At 39.8% G+C, this 14,929-nt stretch overlaps 1 protein-coding gene across 12 annotated transcripts in view; it reads left to right on the top strand.

Moving 5' to 3' along the window:
- PCNX1 (pecanex 1) overlaps positions 1-13,121 on the top strand; it is an 87,008-nt gene extending 73,887 nt beyond the window's left edge. For 11 of the 12 annotated variants that reach the window (XM_079309813.1, XM_079309814.1, XM_079309809.1 and 8 more), the window contains 4 exons: positions 974-1,215; positions 2,278-2,714; positions 4,061-4,201; positions 7,517-13,121. In XM_079309813.1, the coding sequence (XP_079165939.1) occupies positions 974-1,215; positions 2,278-2,714; positions 4,061-4,201; positions 7,517-7,657 (961 nt within the window). In that variant the 3' untranslated portion in view covers positions 7,658-13,121. The remainder of the gene's footprint in view (positions 1-973; positions 1,216-2,277; positions 2,715-4,060; positions 4,202-7,516) is intronic. The other variant, XM_079309815.1, reaches the window with a different exon arrangement.
- Positions 13,122-14,929: the final 1,808 nt, after the last annotated feature.

Genomic DNA, 14,929 nt, shown 5'->3' with positions numbered 1-14,929 from the left:
CGGCAACTGTGTGGCATTTTGAAATGTGCATCCCAGTTCTTAGTAGTTCCAGGAGCTGGTGCCATGGTCTGAACAGTGCTGTAGCTGTTCTGATGGTTATATTTATCTTAGACATATCAGAACAGAACATGCTGCTTCAACCAGAGTGCCAAAAAAACGACATTTACCGCAGTCTGTGGTGTTTGTCTCTTAGTGCCATCAGCTTGTCCAGCTTGATGGAGTGATAGGTGTAAGCATGACACACAACAGTATTTGAATCCAAGGTTTATGCTTCAGGATTCTGTGTCCTGGGAGAAAAAAGAATATTGGAAAAGAGTGCTCGGTGTACTTGAGTGTGACAGAAAAGAAAAATTAAAAGTAGAAACTGAAGGGACGAGGATATGTGCTGTAGTTTTTGTGTCCATTTGAAGTATGTTAGTACAAACAATGTGATGAAAAAAACTGTGGTTATGTGTACTGGAAAATGGTGGCTAACCTACTGTTTGAATGTTCAGTATGTGCTTTAAGCAATTGTGAGTGCACTACTGAAGATAACAGAAACCAAATACATTAAAAATCCAGCAAGCATTCTTTTCTTGCTAGTCGGTGCATACAAAGATTTTTTTTCTGTTTAACAGTTACACGACTATTGTGTTAAGTAGTGTAAGTTTTACTGACTGTTCCAAAACAATCAGGATGTTCTGTGAGCATTTGAGTTGGAATTTTACCACTTCTTTGTACTTCAGAGGTGGCATAATTTAAAAAAAGCTAATTTATATGATCATTTGACTTGTCATAAATAACCTGTTATTGAATAGCTGTCCTGAAGAAAATTGCAATCTCTTAGAAAGCAATGTTTATATATGCAAAGCATATTCTGAGAAAATAAAGTTAAGTGTTAACTGATTTTTAGTAAGTTCTGTCATGAAACATTTCTTAGAATCCTAATGATCAGGAGATGTACCTTAATGTATCACTTGCATTATGTTTCCAGACTAAGGAAAGGATGTGGAGCTGGCTGCAATAGTGGTGGAAATATTGAAGATTCAGATGCTGGAGGTGGAGCTTCTTGCACAAGTAACAATGCAACTATCAATGAGTCACAGAGCAGCATGTCACAAGGAGGAGGGACTGCAACTACAGGGCAGGGACCTGGAACAGTACAGCACCCTCCTGTTGCAGCTCATCCCACCACTTTTCCTGCAGCTCATCCACCAACTCATCCCTCCACTCTGGGTAAAGTTGAAACATAGAAACACTTCATACAAGTTTAGTCCTATAGCCAGAACAGTCCTTTCAGCTCTGTGGCTTAAATTAAAAGAAAAAGCAAACAAAAGTGCTGTAATTTTATGTTGTGTTAAGAGCTGCTGGATTAATCTCAAACTACAGTACTATTTTGTGCAATACAAGGTTCCCAAACAGATATGATAAATAGGGGTATAGTTGTACTGACAAAATAGATTAAATAACTTTTTCTAAAAGGTTTCTATAGACTGGATCTTTTAGTTTGTTGTTTTCAAATGCTGAACTCATAATTTTTGGGGAATTATTATATTTCTTATTTATACAGTGAAACAAGCTCTCTTATTTGCACAGTATTCTAGCTAAATCTATCCACTTGTCCATAGTGATCTGTATTTAAGGAGATGACAAATACTAAAGCTGAGAAAAAGTCTTTCAAACATTGTCTTTACTCACAAAGAAAATATAGATGTATGTAGCTGAATGAACATGATTAGATCTATCAGATGAGGAGAGCTATCTGCAAATACTTTGTACAGGAAAAGCAGTTACACTAATGCTCATGAGCTGCAATTTCTGTTTTTGACTTTAAGTGTATTCTATTTGAACTTGTTTTAAAAAAGCTTTTGTGCTAACAAATTTTCTGATCCAAACTTTGAATGTGTAATGAAGCATATTAAGAAAAAACAGTCAGTATTTTGACCATGGGCATCTGTACCTCTTACTGCCTTAAGTATGGTCAACTGAAGGGCTAATATTAAGTAAGTTTCTGTTAAAGCAGCAAGTGGAAGACTTAAGCATTTTTCAAGGTACTTGTCTGATAGGGATTGTGAATTGAACAGAATATGAAATTCTGAGATAAGATGACTGGATTATACTGAAATGCTCTGCTGTGTGAGATGCAGCAGAGATCTTTTGCAAGACATCTGCTTTGGATGATGTTAGTTAGACCGGTCAGTTTTGTGTATCTGTGCGCTAGAACATTTGTGTGTTAGCAATCTAATGTGTGTGGGAGGCTTTATCAAACTTTCCTGATTCTGTATCTTTTACTTTTAGGCACCAGTCACAGCTCTCACTCTGTGCAGTCCAGCCTTGTCAGACATTCCCCTGCCCGTGCCTCAGTAGCTAGCCATTCATCCTACTGCTATGGCAGCCGTCACTCATCTCTCCGCACATCCACAACAGGCTTTGTGCCTTGCCGGCGCTCTTCCACCAGTCAGATTTCCCTTCGCAACCTCCCTTCATCCATCCAGTCCCGCCTGTCCATGGTGAACCAAATGGAACCTACTGGCCAGACTGGGGTCAGCGTGCAGCATGGACTGCCCTCTTCTAGCAGCTCCAGCCAAAGCATCCCAGCCTGTAAACAGCATGCCCTTGTGGGCTTTCTAGGGACAGAAGGAGGGAGTAATGCAGCTGAAACTCAGTCAGGTGGCAGTGCAAGCCCTGCAAATCAAATGCAAGCCAAAAAGGATGACGTTATTTACAGAATCCAGGTGAATAGTCTAGAAGAACAAGTTAACTTATGTTTCCACGTCCTTTTATTAGTTGTTCCTTTGTATGTTGTTGAAATTGCTTACAAATATGCATTCTGGAATATCTGGTATATGGTTTCTGTGCAGTTATGTTTAGAGAATTGATGTAAAGAAAAGGTTTTCTGGACAAGCAGCCTTCCTGCATGTTCCTTTTATGTTTTGCTGTAGTGCAGCTCTGAGAATGTCAGTGGAACTCAGTTCCACTTCATATTTAGTTTACTTTTTATACATTACAGCAGGTAAACCTAAACAGGTTTATTTGCAGGGTAGAAAGCATTTTCTTTGAAGCCAAGTAGATTTTCCACAAAAGTATAAAAATAATTGCTTTCACTTTCATATGTATTTATTCTTTGGTTATATCCACTTCACGGTTTACTAAGCAGCAAACATTTCACTACTGATTAAGTTAATCATGGCAGCCTTACTTGTTTTGTGAAAATCTAGCAAAGTGTATTCCTGCTTTCTTAGCTCTTATTAGCCCCACATTCATGTCATTGGTGTTATATTTGTGGGAAACCTCAAGAAGTGTATTTAGAAGGGTAGATAATAATAAACATGATTCATTGCTGATACCACCTTAGTTTAGAGTAGTCCTTGGTAAATTACATTATAGTGGGCAAAGTTAAATTAATTTTTCAGGTCTGTGCTTAGTAGCTTTTGTTTGCAGGTAAGGGTCCTTTTATGAAGCTGCTTATTAGATCCTCTGTGTGAGGAGGATAAAGTGGATATGTGCCCTTGGATAATGGACTTTATGGAGTTCTCTCTGTCCTTAATTAGGAAGAATTTTTCAGGAGTTTTCTCCTGCTTGCCCTGTGGAAAGGCCAGTTTACTTCAAAACACAGGGTGGGTCTCAACTAACCATGCTAGTAGATAAATACTTCTGCCTAACAATGAATTCCCCACGTTTCTAAGGTATTCTCTAAGAAGTAATGAACCTATTATAACAGCTCATCATTACTTAACTTTTCCCTGCTACTAGACTGTGTGCTGCCAATGCTTCTGTTGTGCCAGCTCCCCAACCCTGCCTTGAGCTAGTATAACGTAAAGAAGTGGGAAAGGGAGCCAGAGCTGTTGCTTCAGTAAACTGGCATATTGTCAGCTGTATCTGAAACCACAGAATAATTTCCAAATTCAATGCTGTTTGAGCTTGGAGAGCCTGGAGCTCAAGTTTCCAACCTTGAAATTGATCAAAAATCAGTTTCAGTGGATTAAAGTTAGTTATCTGGAATTATGCAGAAGGTTACAGTTTATCTGTTTCTTTGAAATTTTGGCTGAACTAACAGTCAAAACTCAATTCCTACTTATAGTTAATGGATCCCAGTCAAGTACTGGAAGGGATCAACGTGTCAAAAAGGAAAGAGCTGCAGTGGCCAGATGAGGTGATACGGCTAAAAGCTGGAAGAAACAGCTGGAAAGACTGGAGTCCTCAGGAAGGCATGGAAGGCCATGTAAGTTTTGCTGGGAAGTTGACAAGCTAAAGGCAGTGTCTTGATTTTGTGGCAGTGTGCCTATATGTCCATGTAAAGATTGATGTGGCTAGGTAAGTTAGATCAGTGGCTCAAAGTCACTGTTGCTGGAAGAGCAGGTCTAGAATACTAATTTGAGGCAGAGAGCTTTTTTCTGCAACTCTGTGCAAAATATGCAGGATGATGTTTCAAATGTTGTCAGTCACCACTCCTTCCTTGCATTCTATCAGCTTGTCATGATCTCTCAGGCATTGCTCTCATTCATTCAACATTCATTTCCCTTTCTTTAAACTGTCTATACCTGGACATACAAAGATCAATTTACTAACAATTCTTAATTGAAAGATTAACAGTATTTGGTTTTAAATTATTCTGATCAAAATAGAGCCAAATAAGATCTTCTTTAGATGTCTCTTTGTTATATAATAGATACATGACTGGTGTTTACTATCATTTAAAGAGGAAATCTGTTCTAACTAAAACTTGTGAAAGCCCATGACTTGAAATTCCATCTCTCTTTTCTCTATGGATGTTACATCTGCAGTTAACAAAAATTCACTGCATTGGCTAGACAACTTATCTCCCAATTTAGGCTCCTTTTATGAGCAAAAAGCCCTGTGTGGTCTTTGAAGCTTTTTGGTTTTTTACTGAGACGTATTTTTTTTGTAAGATCTTGATGTCTCTGAAGTATTCTTTCAGTGATAGAGGGAAGAGTTACTGACGCTGTGTCTGCATTAGTTCATCAATACAACTGTATTTTCATTTGGAATAGATCAGTTTGGAAGGTATTTCTTTGACTGCTTACCTCAGTTGATTTTAGAGATAGATTTTGCCATTTGAAGTCCACATCACTGTGGATGTATGTGCAAACTTCAGGTAAGAAATGGGGATATGCCAGTAACGGTGTACACTCTGTCTACCTTGCTGTTGCATCTACATGAAGAAAAGGCCCTGGAAACACAATTATTCATGGAAGGAATCTATCAGAGTTGCCAGGCCACTCTTAGGGCAGCAGGGTTACATTGTAGGTTACACCTGTGAGTAAAATGCAGTTTTAAGCATTCTCAGTGATATTGGTTTAGACATACAATTGCAGATCAACAATGTCGTAAAAATGGGGAATGTAAATGGTTATATTGGAAAACGTCCTCTTGCCTGATATCATGACAATTTTTTTCAGGAGTTTGAGAGTGTATTTTGTGAATTGCAGCATGCTGATTCGGACAGTGATTGATGCTGTAGAAAGATTAAAACAAGAGGATTTAAAGGTCAGAGTAAGCTGTTGTTCTGAATGCTTTTCATCTATTTTTGGTACAGCATGTAGGCAGGTTTTTCCAGAAGAGCATCTTTTAACCTAATAAGAAAGGGGGGAAAGCACCAGATTATCCTGTGTGTGATTAGGTGGAAAGGATTTAACTTGATGACATAGTTTCCACTGCCTGCTTCAGCTGCTGGTGGTTAAACATACAAATATCAGTAAAGCTTTTAGAACACTCTTCCCTTTCTCATCCTGTGGCTGTGGTCCTTTCTGCAGGTAGGCAGAAATTATTCTTACCTGCTGAGTTTGCTGCTCGTTAAGCAGTTTACCTTATGTCTGCTCTCAGTATGAAGTTCAGCACTCAGTAGTTTAAAACTTTGCTGCTACACAGAAGAAAACATTTTTCCTAACTTAGCTTTTTATCTTGCTAAGTATGCAATGTAAGTTGTATATAAGGCAGAAAGACACTATAAGGTTTCCTCAAGGAAATTACATTTAGCTGTCCTCTTTGAAATGTAGCTACTTTTTCCAGGTTTTGAGAGGATATTATCTTTCTACGATGCATGATACTGGTGTGTATCCTCCAAGAGATTCTTACCACCTCTTGACTACCTAGTGACAACATTTTGCATGTATCAAATAAATGCCAGTCATGATGGAAGAGATGGTAAAACTGAGTATAGCAATATGGTAGTGATGAGTTTTAATCTGTACAACTTTCTACATATGCACAGTTTTTAAGGAGCTATGATATTGACACCTGTAGCTATCTCAAAGGCACCAGTGCTATATTGGACAACAAGGATGTAGTATTTGGGACTTCACTGGAAAACTTTTTACTGCGTCTGGGGACAGGATATTCCTGGTCTCATTCCATACAGCTGTATAAAAATTATATGGACACACTTTGAAGTCAGACTTGAACAGACACTTAAATATCACACTGTTGCATCAAAGAGGAGCTAAAGATGCCATGCCCTGGCTGAAATGCTCTCCCTGTATCTCTGCAGCATAGATCTCATGCAATGGGCAAAGCTAAATGTCCTTTACCCTGTGTAAAGAGAAATTGCCAGCTGTGTATAATGAAGATTGAGTCTCTTGGATTTAGTCTTGGAAGATTGTAGTGTTCTGTCATTTTTTTCCCCCTTTATATCTTTAGGATTCTTGAAAACTTTAATTTTTACAAATTCCACAGCAGTAATTTTACTTGCTTTGTAAAACTTACATTGTCTTGAATTAAGGGTTCTTTTCCCACTATTGGAAAATTTGAGATAATTCTGTTTCTATGAAGCTGATGGTGCTTATACCCATGGTAATGGATCATTTTTATGGCTCCTGTGGGGCACCCAGAAGTAAAGAGTGTGTTTTTAAGGAGGCAGATGAACAGAGACATACTAGGTATAAAAAGGGAACTTCTGGCAGTCAGTATCAGGCAAAATCCTTGCAAGTCGCAGATCAATCTACTTAAATTCTGTAGATCCAAGAAAGTATGGTACAATAATTTGTAGCACTGTTTCTGAACCCCTTCTTCTTTGTGATATCTTTAATTTAAAGTTGTATTTGAATAACTTGATTTAGAAGATCAACATTGAATTCACAGTGCATAGGTAGCAAAATCAGGGCAAGAACTTTTACTTGCAAGAGACAGTAGTTTAAACCTGACTCCTGGTAAACTGCAGCTCTGTGCTGCACAACACTGAGGTACTTGTGTGCAGTTTTTTCAGTTGCTACTCACTTTGGATGAACTGCTTGCTTCTGATTTGAGTCAAATTGTTTGTTCCTACTCAAATCGAAATCAAAATGGCTGCTCTCATGGTTGACCTAAATGTGATTTTAAGCTGCACATCTTCAGCAAGACTTCAACACGCAGTTTATCTGGGTATGCTGTCATTGAAAAATGAGCAGATAAGTCAGTGTAGCACCTGTGTTTTTGTTCCTTTGGTCCTGTAAGGGTCTTGAGTTATCAGCCACAACTTTGATATGGCAGCTCTCTGTGGAGCTTACATTTTGTTATACTTTGTTGTTTTTTTTTCCTCCAGGTGATTCACCGCTGGGTGCCTTGCAGCAGAGATCCAAGTAGTCGATCACATATAGATAAAACCATCCTGCTGGTTCAAATTGAAGATAAATATGTTGCTGTTGTTGAAACTGGAGTCCTTGAACTTGGGGCTGAAGTCTAAACCTCTTTGAGACTGAAACTTCCCCTTCTCCAATGGTTTAGAAGAGAGAAGGGTCCAGAAGAAGCAGCTCCCAGGACACGAAACTTTGGTCCGGTTGTAGGAAAGGACTTGAAACACAGATTTGTCTAAGTCCCTTTCCCCAAATAAACAAGTGTAAGAAATTTTTTTAAGTTGTTAGCTGCTGAAGAAACACTTGCATGAAGGATAGATTTGTTGAGACATATCTTTTGTTTATAAATTTTGTTATGCATTGCGTAATGCTTTAAATCAACAAACTTTTCAGTTCTAAGATCAGAGCACCTCATATTTTTCTAATTGTTTTGCCAAAAATTGCCATGTCTTGTCACAGAGTGTGTGGAATTCATCCACCTTATTTTAATGAAATTGACTACAAACCTTCAGTTTGGTGAAACAGTGTAAGGGTTTCAGGTGTGGCAAGAAGAGACTGAACAGATGTATAGATTCTTATTCCTTATGAGCTAAACATTAATGAGAACTGCACTAATTTTTTTACAGCAATGCACTAAAAACAACCCTGAGATTGCTGAGAACATTTATTTATATATATAAATATAAGTATATAAAATACCATTATTTAAATTGCCTTTGGGATTAATCCCCTCCCTCTCCATATACATGTTGATGGTAAGGGCTGTGCCATGGGTTTGGTTCTGTGTTCTGTATTTCGTACAAGTGCATTTGCTGCATCCTCTTCACAATAAATGGTAAAGTAACAAATTGTAGAAAAGCACCTGAGTATCCCTGTACTACATCAGACTTTATTGTGGTGGCAGTGGTACCTCAAGCCTGTACAACACATCTAGCTTTAAAGTGGGCCCCAATATGACTTCCCATCTGTCTTTCCTTCACTAGCCATGGCTACTTTGCTTCTTTACACCCAGAGCTGGCTGTGTTGTTTCATTGGCTCTTCTCTGGCAAACAGTGGTTTTAGTTTTGTAGTGGGAGGTGCAGGTCCATGGTTATTTCACGGATGCTTGAAGGTTTTTTTTTTTTTTGTTCTATCCAATTTAAAAAGAAGAAACAGCAACAACTCCCCTAACAAAATGAAAAAAAAAGAACCCAACAAAACTTGACTTCTGCTTTTAATGATCTTTATAGAAGGCACAGCCCTAAACTTGTATCACTTTTACCACCTTGCCTTTTCTTTCCCTTTAGTCTTCATTCTTTTCTATGACTTGAATTTTATTTTCTGTGATTATATATTCTATGTAAGTGTAATTTGAGTATTTATAACTGTGAAGTTGAATTATTCATGTGTTACATATCCTAGGTTTTATTGTATTTTTTTTAAAGTGTGTATTCAGGGAAACAAGTAACTCAGAACTATCATGGGAGTGTGAGAGGGAAACTGGTTTGTTCTTGACTTGCAGTTCCTATGACTCACTTTTCTTAATCAGTAAGAAAGAAACGTACCTGTTGTGATTGTTTCCTGTTTCTGACCTGTAATTATATAGGACTCTGTGAGGAATTTGCATACAGTTCTAGCTTTTGGGAGCAGCCATCTTTTTCCCAGTCACCTCCACTGTTTTATATGTGTTTTAACTAGGAGAGACTTGTGATATACCACAGAGGTTATTATAATTAGTTCTCTAACATAAGAGAAACATTGTCCATTATGTACCTAATGTAAGAGTGAAATTACATGGGATAAGAAAAAAGAAAGAAACAGCTACCTAAGAAACACTGGTATTCCAGCTCAAGTCACTGTATGCCATCTAGCCATGCAAGGGTAAGTCTGTGTGCCTGGTATCTATTCAATTCCAGTTACTGTTCCCAGTGAATGATACTGGAACCTTGCTTGCATCATAGACTATGCAAACTCATCCTTGAAATGCTGTGCATCTTAAAGTTGCATGTTACTCTTCACTTTATTCATACATGGTCCCATTTAATCATGTAAAAATGCACAGATCTGCTACCCTTGAAACTATGTGGAACAGCAAACTTATTTATCATAGATATCACATTATAGAGTAGTTGAGTTAATCTGCCCATGTCAAAATGTAGTACAGTAGATGAAACTTCTGTAGCAGTCTGGTAACACTGCTATCAGGAATGACAAAAAATTTGTAAGTTTTGAATTGAAGGCCTTTTAGTGAAGGTTTTAGTCTATGTCCTCCTTTCAGGTAAATACTTTTAATTAATTAATACCTTTAATTAATTAGCCTTCCAGGTTTTCTGTGTCATTAAGGACATTGCTTCATCTAAAAGGCAGAAGTTTGTTTGACAATAAGCCCCTCTCTGATGTTAGTTGCACAGGGTTGTTTCTTTTTCCCTTGGACTGAAGCCTTGAGGTAAACAAGTGACTGAAAACCAAAATATATTGGTTAGGGTTTTTTGCTTTGGTTTTTTTTTTTTTTTAAGCTGTCTGAAACAACTTTCAGTATGTTAACCTTGACTGAACAATCTCTCACTCTCTTTGGGGCAAGGTAAGGACAATGTCCATTGCTGGTAAAAGATGTGATAGGAATTAATGGCTTTTTAATGTGGAAATTTTAGTGCATAGGTGTATCTGCTTGGAATTGGATTGGCAAACAGCAGATAGGGAGAGACAGACTTTTAAGGGCAAAGAGAATTGATTAATATTTCTATTTTTTATAAAACATTAAGCTTTTGGTGTGCTGCCTTCAGAAGATGGATTTTAATGTGGACAGCTTAACACTTCCTTTCAGGTACTCAGCTAACATCTGTTATGAAGCTGTTCACTTAATCATCATACCTATTCCAGTTCTGCTCAACAGAAACCACCTAGTTGAAATTTCACTCTTCCATAAGGCTTTGGAAAAAAAAAAAGCTTTTCCTGAACTTAAGATTCATATGATCATGTGTTGGTTTGTACAGTTTGTCTTTGGTTTCCACTGTGCAAGTGACAAAAATGTTTGTTTTCTTCCAGCTCAGAATCACACAGAGTTAACTAGGTTGAAAAAGACCTTTTGAGATTATAGAGTTCAACCTGTGACTGAATGCCACTTTGTCAACTACTAGAGTATGGTACGAAGTACCAGTCTTTTCTTAAATACCTCCAGGGATGGTGACTCTGCCATCTCCCTGGGCAGCCCATTCCTATGCCCAATCCCTCTTTCTATGAAGAATTTCTTCCTAATGTCCAGCCTAAACTTCCCTTGGTGTAGCTTAAGGCTGGATCCTCTTGTCCTGGTGCTGGTTACCTGGGAGAAGGGACCAATTCCCACCTGGCTGCAACCTCCTTTCAGGGAGTTGTGGAGCCTGATGGGGTTTCCCCTGAACCTCCTCTTTTCCTGGCTGAACAACCCCAGCTCGCTCAGCCTCCTCATAGGATTTGTGCTCCAGACCCTTCACCACCCTTGCTGCCCTTGTCTGGATGCATTGGAGCATCTCAATGTCCTGCCTAAATTGTGGGTTCCAAAACAGGACACAGGACTCAAGGTGAGGCCTCACCAGTGCCAAGTACAGGGGGACAATCACTGCCCTGCTCCTGCTGGCCACACTGCTCCTCATACAGGCCAGGATGCCATTGGCCTTCTTGGCCATGTGGGCACACTTCCCCACAGGATAGACCTGTCTCTGGAAACCTCTGTTGTAGTTGGAAATTATTTCATCTTTTTTTTTTTTTTTTTTTTTTTTTTTTTTTTTTTTTGCCTTTCTCTTGATGCATAATATTTTTCTGCCGTTGTAAGGATGGAAAAGATGGATATTTTCAAATTAGTCCTGTCAGTCCAAACTGAACCTTACCCTAGAGCAGAGTTTTTTTGATCTGTCTTTTCTTCCATGAAAACCCTTAAAAATGTTTGCTTTTACCCCGTTCCCTTGCACTGTGATATTCTCTTGCCATAAGAACATTCCAGTTAAGTCCTACTGTTGTAGCTTCCAGGTAAATCCCAATCTATTTTCTTTCAGATTTCCTTGGAGATGGTATCTATGTATACATATGTAAGGACTTCTCCCTGAAACATTCAATTGCAGAAAAGGGCTTGAAAATCCCATCAGATAATGTTCATTAGTAAAAATGGCAACTACATGATGTTTTAAAACCTTTTCCCAGTTCACTTTTCTGTCAAATCTTTTAAAATATTCTGATTTTTAAAAAAACCAAAAGTCTAGAATTGTGTGACACCACTGATGACATCTAGACTTCTGTGCTACTTGCAGTGGATGATACTAGTGCTGGATTCTGGGGCCCTCTCTCATGGTCCAGCATGTGTGAAATTTTTCAGAGTTTGGGGAAGATGATGGTGATGATTATTTCTTGAGGTGATTCCGTGTTGGCTGAATGTTCCTACAGCCACTTTGCCTGGGACATCTGGCATGTTTCTGAGCGGTGATGTCAGTTTTCTACTCAAGAGTGCTGTTATCCCCAGTCATTCCTTGTCCCATGGTCTCAATGCTTTTGGGAGCTAAAGAACTCCTTGAGAAGCCTGAATGACTGGTGAGGTGACAGATGAAGACTTGTGGCACAAGTCCATGCATTTGGCACTTTGGCAAGAGGCCATAAAGCTTTGTCTGAATTTGGGCGGGGGGGGAAGAAATGCTTTGATTGATTCAGCTTTCTCTGATAATGCACACACCACCATGCAACCCAGAAGCATGAATAATAGACTCTGCTTTAAAAACCTTCCTCAATTACAGAACTCTCCATTCACAAAATGGAGCTGGATAAGTTGCATTTCTTACCATTAAGAGTAATTCCACTTATATTGGATTTGGGGTTGTACCACCACAGGTTTTATGTACTTAATTTTATTAAGGAATTTTATACCTATTATATAGGCATCTATTCTTTTCTTGTCTGGCTTGCTATTTGATATTCTAATGCAGTACATTCAGTGGCGCTGGACTCTTTCAGAAATTATACTGGTAATTCCTGGTGCCTTAGTAAAACAGTGGGTACATAACACCTTGGTGGAAGGTAAAGCATGTGACTTGTTTCACCCCAGCATGATATGCATATTTCGAAAAAGGTGATTAAGATGGCTGCCCCAAAAGAATTTGGGAGTATACTTACATCACTTGGTCATGAACATTTGAATATGAGCAATTTTTATGTCTTCTGATATGTACAGTTTGAATAGATAAGCCCAGTACACTTAGGCCACAACTTTGAAAGATGGCAGTCAAATAGCTGGATATGTAACTTCTTACACAGATGCCCCTGAAAGCTTGACAATAGCTGCTGGTTAGGAAATGGAGAGGGGAGTGGAGCATAAATGAGAGGATGGCTTTGGTTTTTAATGGACAATGAAAATATATATTGCCTCTACCAGCAAACGGTTACATTGCCAGGGATAGGGATATATGTACCTGCGTGTCTGTGAGTGTGTATGTGTCTGCGTGTGTTATTGGAAACAGCCTGTAAATATTGTAGCTGTTTAAAATGGAAAAGGCAGAGAGTTTTTTTGCAACATGTTGCAGCAAAAGGACAGTATTGACAGTGGAGAAACACTGAGAAATAAAAAACCTTTTTTCACCTGTTGTCATTTATTGCACGATTATATTCTCTTAAAATGTCATTTTCGCAAATTCCGTATAAGGACTGTTTTAAGTTTACTCAAATCATCATTTAAGGAAGGATTATCTTGTTTAAAAATTCTTTTCTAGCTATGCAAAGAATAACCTCAAGTATTCCTATTGCACTGCCAGCATCCTCCCTGTTTTTGTGCTTTTGCATATATAAGTGCCACGTGCCCTCTCTTTTACAGTTAAAATGTTTTGTCTTTGAAGCATTTTCTCTATCAGTGATTTCCCTTCCCTTGAATGTTTTTCAAAGCCAAGAACAATCTTGTACTGTCTTTGTGCTCAGTAATTTTTCATTTGTCATACTTTGCTGGGAAGTACCTCACCTAGTGTGGTTTAATCAGCCATTTCTAATTTTCTGCCATCCTTGATTTAATAGCCAAGTGCAGCATTGGGTGGAGTTCTCATGATGATTGTGCTTACGTGAAACACTTTGATACAGTGATACTAGTTTAAAAATACTCAGCTGCTCTCTGTCCCTTCTCTCAAATATTTCACGCATATAGAACCAACATTGTCTTGCCCCCTAGAGTTTGAGAAAATTACTTCTAACATAAACAATGATCATGGGACAGCTCTGTGTCTTTAAAGAGTTCATGTTTCCTTGGCATAAAACCCAAACGAAGCATCTGCAACGTTTCTTCTGCGTGCCTGTGACACTTGACCCGTAGCTGCTTCAGGCCTCAATTTAAGAATGAGAGAGAACACAAATAGAGCAAGTGTTCCTAAGCAAAAACAACAACTTTTATTTTTTAATGTTAGCAAATGCATCTCAATGAAAAGATTAAAAGTTCTGTTAACTGTTGTGTTCTTAAGAAGCAGCTGAGCTTTCAGCTGTCAGTATCAAAAAAGGAGGAACAGCATTTCCAGACTGATTTAGGGGTGGCAAAGGGTGAAATTGTTGCTGTAGTCCATTGTTTCTTGCTGTTGGTGTCAGCCTAAGGCCTGCAACTGGTTAAAATTGGGGAACCAGAACCCTGGTTAATTGTTGGAGGCTATTCCTTAGAGCAGTTCGGCCTGAGAGAAATCCAGTTCACTCACTCCAAGACAATGTACCCCTGTGAGCCTATCTAGGATCTGGGAGCAGTGTTTTTGCTTCTACAGCGTGCGCCTAGTCTGAGTGAGCAGAATGCCTATTGCATGGCTTCCTTGTATTGTCAAAGATGGTCCTCTATCCCATTTTTAACAGGACTTGCTATGACCCATAATTCTTGTGTAGAAAGATGATACTTGGGTACTGTCACTTCAGAGATGTTGGTTGAATCAGTTTATGTGGATTTTCCTCTGTTCGTGAGACAGTGGTTTGGGTTTCTCTCCGAGCTGCCGCGGCAGAACTCCGCGCCTGGCCGAGCCCGGCGGGTCCCCGAGCGCCGCTCCCGCGGGGCGGCCGGCAGGGGGCGCCGCAGCGCGCCGGGGCTCGGCGTGAGGGAGCGGGGCCGGCGGGCCCCGGGGGCCGCTCCTGCCTTTCGGAGCCGCTCCTGCCTTTCGGAGCCGCTCCTGCCTTTCGGAGCCGCTCCTGCCTTTCGGAGCCGCTCCTGCCTTGCCGCCCCGCCGCTCCTGCCTTGCCGCCCCGCCGCTCCTGCCTTGCCGCCCCGCCGCTCCTCTGCTCCGGCCTTGCCTTGCGGTCGTGCTCCCTGTGATGCCGCCCTGATCCCCACCCTCACAGCATCCAGCTTCTCCTGCTAAACCGAGCGGTGAGTGCGCGCTGCTGGGCCGCCCCGGGATCCTGCGCCGACCCGTGTCCTTCCCTCAGCCCAGGAG

This window comes from Erithacus rubecula (genome assembly GCF_903797595.1).
Source record: "Erithacus rubecula genome assembly, chromosome: 6".
Classification (NCBI taxonomy): Eukaryota; Metazoa; Chordata; class Aves; order Passeriformes; family Muscicapidae; genus Erithacus; species Erithacus rubecula.
This window is presented reverse-complemented; position numbering and strand designations above follow the sequence as displayed.